Raw genomic sequence first — 8,826 nt, 5'->3', positions numbered from 1 at the left:
TTCAGTATAGTTAGATATCTGGAGCATATGGGGAAGTTCGATTGAGGTCGTCGATTTGCAGTACTTTTGAATTATTCGCTCAAGTTAAAATAGGAAAAATTTTCTGCCCGTTTAAAAAAAGTCGCTGACTGCCCATGTACCAGTATGGTCCATTGCCTAAATGAATGCAAGGGCACGAAAGATCTACTTTAACTTCGAGTAGTAAAATCTGCGATGCCTAGTTGCAATATTATGAAATTTCTACTTTGTATTCACACAGATTTACAATATGTAAATATAAACTACATATACATAGAAATGAATGTGAGGTATCCGTATTAGGCAATATCATTTAAAAATATTGAAAAGTTAAAAGTAAAAGCAAGGAATTCCAAAGAATCTTTTATTACAAACATTAATTATATCAGTGTATTAAAGTAAAATAAACATATAATTAATTTAAAGTATAACAGAATAATAAACAAACGCTGTATTATAGTAAATAAATGTTAAATTTCCGGTTCCCTTTTATTAATAGCATACAAGTTGTTATAAAATGATAAAAATAAAAAACTTTTCAAAATTTCTTTTCAATAAGTATCATATCTATAATTGAACTATCGTGTTATAAAAGGACAAATTAAGCTTATATTCAAGATGTGTAGAGGTCATTTCAGAAATCACGACATCATCAAAAACAACAACAACAAAAACACTGATTAATTAATTCAATTTCCTTATACTATTTAAAACATTTTTCTCAGTTTTCTTCGAAACCCCTTACTATTTTAAACTTTTTTCCCTGATTATTCGAATATAATGTACATTTGTATTTATTACAGTGACTTGTGTTGAAGGACAGTTTATTTTTCATTGAATTTTTTCTGTTTTTAGTTGACTACATATACAAAGTGGATTAATGAAATCACTGCAAGCCTATACAATTAAATGTGTAATATGTTTAGCTCTCGGTTTAATATTTAAACTTGAACCTTTCTTGCGATTGAAAGGAAGTAGAAACGTTTATATATAATGACGTATATAGACGAATGCAAAATATAAGTTTTTTTGTGTTCTATTGTGAAACATGAGGAAAAGTAGTTCCTTATTACATACTGCTTATAATTGGTCAATTAATGTAAAGAGTGAGATTACTTTTATATATAAGAGAAGAGGAAAATAAGCTGTGCTGAATATTTCTAAATATTAAAGAAGAAATACATGTATATATCACAATAACTTTTTTACGAAAATAAGAAATTCACCACATTAAGCTATGTTAATTCACTGAAACAAATCACAAAAAAGCAAAACTCTTTAAGCAACATCCTTTTTCTTTCAAAACATACTAGTAAAATTTAAGATTGTCACGAAAGTAGTATAAAATTCGGACATTAACATTGTTCCAAAAAAGACAGATACACTATATCTGAATTAAATAAACTAGATTTGTTGCTTATCACAAAAACAATTTACAGTCAAATTACGCCAAAACTTCTTTCTTCTCTTCATTCAGAGCATCCTCTAGCCCCGGCTTTTCCGGAAGTGGATCAGTTAAGAAAACGAGGGCGGGTTTCTTTTCTGTTTCATTTGGCAGCTCGAGTTCGTTGTTGAACTGGTACCATTTACCGGGTTTGTCAGCGCGTGCGCGTCTCATCATAGCAAAGCAGGCAACCAGGGCGGTGATCAACGCAAATATGGCGCCAATGCCGGATGATATAGCAGAGTATGGTGCTCGGACCTTGACTGGAATTCTCTGATCGTGTTTGAACACGCTGTAGTGACCAAGACGTGAAACTGGCACAATGGCGATAAGAGCTGAAAGAAAGCAAATTAATATAAAATATATTTTAGTGTGTGTTTTTTATTATTGTTTTAAATACATTTATTAGATACCTAATGAAGTATTTTTGGTCGTAAATAAATAATAAAAACCGTCCTCCATTATCTAGAACACAGAAGACATGAATAATTCTTCAGAAATAAAGGCAATAGACAATCTATTCAATGACAAACGCTCTCTTAATTTTACCTTTTAAATGTAGCCGGCCATTTATTTTTACTTGGAAAGGTAAGCATTTATTGCTGAATAAATAATTTTGCTTTTATACACTGTCTTTTATATACATTAAAAGTTCATCAGAAAGTATCTTTTAACAATACAATATATTATGAAAGTAAGAAAAAGTATGCTATTATGCGATGACAGAAAGATTGAAACGTGTTTACAAGATTATATAAGCTTAACAGTTCATCTTGTAAAACCAAAAATAAATACGCATGAACTTCTAACACCGTCAACTGACAAACGATTTATACACTAACAGTTTTACACAAAACAGTCTGACACTAACGGTTAACCTCATTACCTCCCCTTACATTATCCTGGCAAGAGGTCCGGACATTTACCTTCTGAACTAGACAAACGGTTCATTAACTGACCTCTTCATTTACTTATCTGTTTTATGCATATCGACTACACAAACAAGTCATACATTATTAATATTACGGGGAAACTTCGAAACCAATAGTCAAGGTAATTGCATAGCATTATCAATGGTGTGTACGGCTGAATTTTCAAGTATATAATCTTTAAAGTAATAATTTAAGCATGCTGAATGATTACGTGACTTTGTTTGTGTAAACATGTTCACTCGGCCTTTAACAAAACGTTTTGGCCTTTTAGACTGTCTTAACAAAATAACAGAAACTTACAATTTACAACAGTATTAAACCGAACACATCGAAGTTTAATAATTGTTGACATTTAAAAATGATCATCTATCAAGCATGATTAAAAAACAACACAAGAGATGAAAATTCGTGTATTCATTAACTATTTTCCCCTAACCTGCTGCCAACATAAACAGGATACAAGCAACGCCAGCACATCTGCACCCATTGACCTTACGGAACCCGCCAATAGCAGAGACCAAACCAAGGATAAGGAAGGCCAGGACGACGCAGTTCTCTACACGATGCTCCGTCAAGCTGGCGTAACCAAAGTCTGTAAATATATACAAATAGATAAAATTATAATTTATATCATTCAGATAAATTTTAACATGGTAGTCCCAGTACGACATTATTATTCAATATGTTATTAGCATACATACATTATTTATACATGTTTATTATCTGTAGACAAGGCAAGACGATTTGTTTAAGTCTCACTCTTGTACATACATTCACAAAATCACGGATTTATATAAATCCGTGACAAAATATAACAACGTTTATAAAAGAAATACATGCACAAAACCACTCTAAAAGAGTTGTGACAGACTAAGAACATGGTCATAAATAAAAAAACAAACAAACAAACATTTAAACCAGTCTTAAACGATTGTTAAAAGCTGAATTATGTGGCAGCAATAAAACTTGTATTACAGGTATAAATTTAGTATTTATGCTGCATTATAAATTCGTTTTAAAGATTTATGGCAAAAGCGGCAAGGATTGTGTGTGCTAACAACCGTTTATATGGAGCCATATAACCCATTTTTTTACAGAATTTATAATACAACATAATTAAAACGAAAATAACTTACAAACGTGCAGTATGATAAATATTCACTAATAACAAACTGCTAGTGCTATACAATATTCATGAATCAAAACGGTTATATGTAAAATGTCCTTTTCTCTGGAGAGAAATGTTTCATTAATTATTAACTAGTTTTCAATGAATATATGTATAGTTTTTGTATAAAAAAACAATAATTTCAAGCTAATGTTCTAATCAATAACTGTTTAATAAAACATATTGGTGTAAGCAAGTTAAATATCTATATAACTTAGCCTATCCAGTTATTATATTTGGGGATGACGCCGGAGAGGGATTGATATAATGATAATATATGTTAAATAATTTCAACAATGCATAAAATAAAGTAAAAACATGATCCCTAAAGACCTACTTTTATTGCTGAGGACACGATCAGATGGGGGTCCTGGGTTGATGTAATCGATTGGATCCTCGTAGATGAAAGAGTTATACAGGGCACATTTGGTGGATACTTTCCTGCAGTGACAGTGTCCTAAATAAACATAATAAAATATGTATCATCAGTAGATAAATCATAAACATATTTTCAAATTATATATTGTAAATCATGTAAATAAAATTAAAATATTTGTCCCTTGTTCATGATGGTAGTAATCATATTTGTTTTGTTTTTGTTTTAAGTGGAGCATTTAAAACAAAGATTTCATTACTTTAGTTCTTAATTAAATCAATCTTATTTCTACCATACCGTGAGGAGACATATCATTATCTTAGGAAAGATTTAATTAAACATGAAGTTTATACATCAATTCAATTAAAAATACACACATCTACATATTCCGTTTATATTCTTTCGAAAATATAGTTACTTTAATTTATTTTGATAAAAGTTGAAACTCTCGGATCCAGCACTGGCGTCATGTGATTGTGATCAAAATAGCTTCAAACCCACGAACTCTGGGATGAGAGGCTAACATATTTATCGGTAGACCATCGCCCCCTTTCAATATCTTATTTCTGAAATGTTTCACAGTGCATTACATACCGGACTGAAATTCTTGAACAGGGTTAAAAGTAACGGAACATATATTTCTTTGAGAATCTAGATTTGGACACTTAAACATTAATGTTTATGGGTAAACATGTATGTATTTCCGGAAAAAAAAATCTGGATTTCCTACCCTTCTTGTGTTTCTTATGATCATCATCATCTTCACTACTGCTGCTAGAGTCTCCGTGTTTGCCGTCATGGGTCTTCTCATGTATACATACGGTGGAGTACCAGAGACCGTAGTGGGTGCTCACCTCAAACGTTTTAATCTGAATCTGTAACATACATGTAGATGCCATCTTAGTTACGTATAAAAGTGGACATATTGTACACATAATATATTACTCCTTCACTGGTCTGACTATTGTAATGGACAGGTCTTGCGTTGAAATTTGGAATTGTCGTTTGCAAGTGTTTAAAACCCTTACCACACTAAATATCGTTAATGGACTTGTCTGTCTTTCAATCTGGACCAAACCATTTATCATTTTTAGGGGAAATTAAAAAAAAATGTATACTGATTTAATAACGATCAGTGCAGACCGCGGCCAGACGGCACGGATGTGCAAGCTGATCTTCGTTTGAACTGAGCGCAAAGGCAATAGTAGAATCTGTTTTGCCAAGTGACGAAAAGAGAAAATGTTTAAGTATTTAATATCAAAATAATAAACTGGTGCTGCTACAAATTTGACTTCTGAAGTGTGTAGGATCTGCTCGTTCATCCGGGCTACATCAATGAGTAGCACATAATCGCTAGCACTTGACACCTTACCTACAAAGTAAGTGATGTCTAAAATATTGTTTGACATATCGATCAGCTCTCCAGAAAAAAAAACATTATCTACTATTAGTGACAATTTTGAATTCATAATATTTTCCTCCTTTTAATAAAATAAGGAAAAAACTGGTAGGATTAAAAATTTAAAACATTAAAATTGAATGTGATATACGAGATTCAAGTACACAACTTAGCTAAATAACTGCTCCTAAAGACGCTTCAAGTCATTACTTCCGATTACGTGGTTCACCTTTAACCTCATTATTGTTTTTAATCACGCATATCTTTCTTAAAGCTTTCAGTCCTTCCTTTTTAATCATTATTAAGGACACATAGTTAATAATCTCAATTCAATAGAAACTCAGGAAGTTACTTTAAGTATTTAAAACCCTGCGTGTTTTGATATAAAAATCCATTATATTATAGTGTTGAATGAATTACACTCAGGCGGTTCCAATTGCGGACCCTGAGCCTGCCCTGACGACACCATTGTGGTTACAAGTGCCGGATTCATGGGTCCGGGGTAACTTAAGAACTAGCTAGATGTTAGCCTGTCATCTATAATTGATAACGTACCGGTCTAGTAATCTAAGGAAAGTTGGCTCAGAGGGTTCTAACTTCTAACCCATTAAGGGCTTCCTACGGCAAAAAACTAGGTTCTAGAGTGTGTTTATAGGCTTAAAGCTTCCTGCACTGTTGTAAATTCTGTTTCAAGTAATATATGGGGATAATGATTGTGTTTTTTCGAAGATCGTTATGAGAATAGACAACTTTTTTATAGAGAAGAGTCCTTAGGATTATCGATCGATGTAGCAAGATAATGTCAAATTCTAGTACACACACTGTTATGTTTATACTGTATATTTTCATGCTCAAGTGGCTATCAAAACAAGAAGATATCATGCATAACTCTTTATGTTTTGTCTTTCATATAGATCTACAAACATAATTTATCAGCCCATATCGAATTACACTGTTAATAAAATATTCATTCCCCCACTTAACCTGAACTATATACAGTTAGCTTTGTATGGTATAACTTACGCATCATTTATTTATTTAGAACATCACGCGCTGTATGACTGGCATATTATGTAAATTTTACAGTGCATGATACATATTCATTGAAATGAAATGATGTAAACACTTGAGAATGTATACATGTACTTCTAAGTAACATCCTATAAATGGACTGAGTCACGTGTCCCAAGGCTAAATTGATTAATCGTTAAATCAGACTTCTGTCAAAATATAGGCTAATTATTACAAGTACATCATCAATGACAGGTCTCAATATAAAAATAAATATGTCTGATATATATACATGAAGAAATTTCTTTAGACACATATAATCATTAAAATTAATATTGACCAAATACAGTATAATTATCCAATACAGTATCCTCTTCTGATTAATACGGTTAGGCCTATATAGCTAAGGTATTTAGATCTACTGACAAAATAAATATTATTAAAGTTAAGGCTTTTTATATAAGCACCAAAATATCATAGTCAAAATATATTGACGTGCCAAAGCTATATTCTGAGATATTTTCGTTCTGGGTCAGAATCTCGCTTCTAACTTCTACGTATCACAATATCTCGTCGCGCAGTACAATTATAGTTGGACTACAAAATACACACATATTAAACAATAAAACAAAAGTTGAAATCAATATCATTCTGAATACTCCAGAAAAACTAGACAATAAAACATTTTTGTATACATATATTGGCAATTTGCGCATTTGAGCTGTGTCGTCTGCTCTACATTGTACTGTCGCTACAGGTGAAGATTGTCGAAATGCTAAGCCATATATAAAGGTATGATAATAAAAACACAGGTAAACAGGTGAAATGAATAGCAAAATATGATAAAATAGTACCGTTGTTTCGATTATCCACTGGTCAAGAATATTGTTCTCCTCGATTAATTCTTCTTCAACGATTTCAACTTCCTCTTCACTGCGTCTCTTCCTCAATTTCTTCATTTTATCTAATGGATTTTCTGGCTCTTCCGGGGCTTTCACTCCTCCGTGGTCAATTATCTGAGTTTGAAACATAGCCGTCTGGCGGCTTTCCTCCATAAACGACAGCCTCATTATCAGCCAACCCGGTGCTGCAAAGCCAACCAGATGGAAGAAGAGGGCTAGCATACCCAGGGTAAGAATCCCGCACAGGAAAGGTCTCTTTTCGCACGCCATTTTGTTTTAATGTCTGTTCTGTGTTTTTGTTATGAAACTGTTTACCTTCAGTGCGCAAGTCAATATACAAGTTACTTCCCTTTGCAAGAAAACGTCTTTTCATTGGTTTAGATATATCGATTTTTGCTCAATTAAAATGATACAAATGCTAAAAATAACTGAAAGGCTGTGCATGTATAAATGTTAGGTTTCCGGAACAGTCAAATTCAAACTTGTTTACTGCAATGCCTTTAATAGCATTTACATGTAGAAGATTTATTTAATTAACAGGACAAGCGCGCGCGTATCTATTTGCTTAGTATTATTTGAAAAAGTAAACCTATAGTTTAAATAAATACATGTAGTTTGTTTCATTGCTAAGTCAGGTTTGCCACTTAAATTTACATTTAAAGTTCGTGGTTTTGCATTTGTTCGAAGTCCGAATAGATTTAATTTATTTTAAAGCTGCACGCCTCCAGATTCATACTGATTTTCATGAAAAAATTGAAAATTAATTATAAAGAGTAGTATATGGGACGTGTTTTCACACAACAACAACAACAAAAACAGACAATATTAATCGTACATAACATGTCAATTACTACTTGAAGCTTGAATCTTTTTACTTTTCCTAAAAATTTAGTACATTTTTCTCATGCTTGATTTTATTGAAGTATTTTTGGCTCATCTGGAGGCATGCAGCTTTAAGAAAAGTAAAAAGATTCAATATTTAGTTAATTATTTACATGTTATGTGCGATTAATGACTGATTTTGCAGTATCAATCACTATAATTCTACTGCGTTACTAACGCTGTAAGAGGTATTTATGTATATTTTGACCTCTTTTTTGGTAATTTACGTGGATTGCAAGTGCCGTTTGCAATGTGTAGATTACTTCCTTTGTTCACTTCACAATATTTTACTTTTACAGTTTCAAAAATTTTCGTGAAAATTGGCATGCTGCTTTAAAGGACCAATAAGAAATTAGGTTATTAACATTAAAACTTAAATTTGCTGGTAAGTTCGGATATGACCCTGACATTTTAGCTTACAATGTGAATACACATGTACCTTATTTTTTTCGTGAAAAATACTGTTCGCGTGGTCATTTATTTTTTCATCTTTTCAATAGTATGATTTATGTTCTGTACGTAGATTTGCTATTAATAATTGAAAGTTGTAGCAAAATTACCATTTTTCCACACGCACATGTCTCTGTTGACAGGCGATTCTATGCTGGCTTCATTGTGTTGAATCAAATCACACGGGGGAAAAAAACCTCCCAACAATTTCGAAGAGCGTAGCCGCTTCACTACGATAAACTTT

General features: G+C 32.2%; 1 protein-coding gene across 1 annotated transcript; it reads right to left on the bottom strand.

Annotated features, from left to right (window-relative positions):
- Window positions 1–368: 368 nt before the first annotated feature.
- LOC132750943 (uncharacterized) lies at window positions 369–7,569 on the bottom strand. Its single transcript, XM_060741036.1, has 5 exons — window positions 7,203–7,569; window positions 4,669–4,813; window positions 3,900–4,019; window positions 2,831–2,986; window positions 369–1,797 (listed from the first exon to the last, which is right to left on the bottom strand). The coding sequence occupies exons 1-5, from the start codon at window positions 7,518–7,520 to the stop codon at window positions 1,463–1,465; spliced, it is 1,074 nt and encodes a 357-aa protein (XP_060597019.1). The 5' UTR covers window positions 7,521–7,569; the 3' UTR covers window positions 369–1,462.
- Window positions 7,570–8,826: the final 1,257 nt, after the last annotated feature.

The sequence above is a fragment of the Ruditapes philippinarum genome, unplaced genomic scaffold (assembly GCF_026571515.1).
Source record: "Ruditapes philippinarum isolate M1 unplaced genomic scaffold, ASM2657151v2 ctg795_1_1_1_1, whole genome shotgun sequence".
Lineage (NCBI taxonomy): Eukaryota > Metazoa > Mollusca > Bivalvia > Venerida > Veneridae > Ruditapes > Ruditapes philippinarum.
This window is presented reverse-complemented; position numbering and strand designations above follow the sequence as displayed.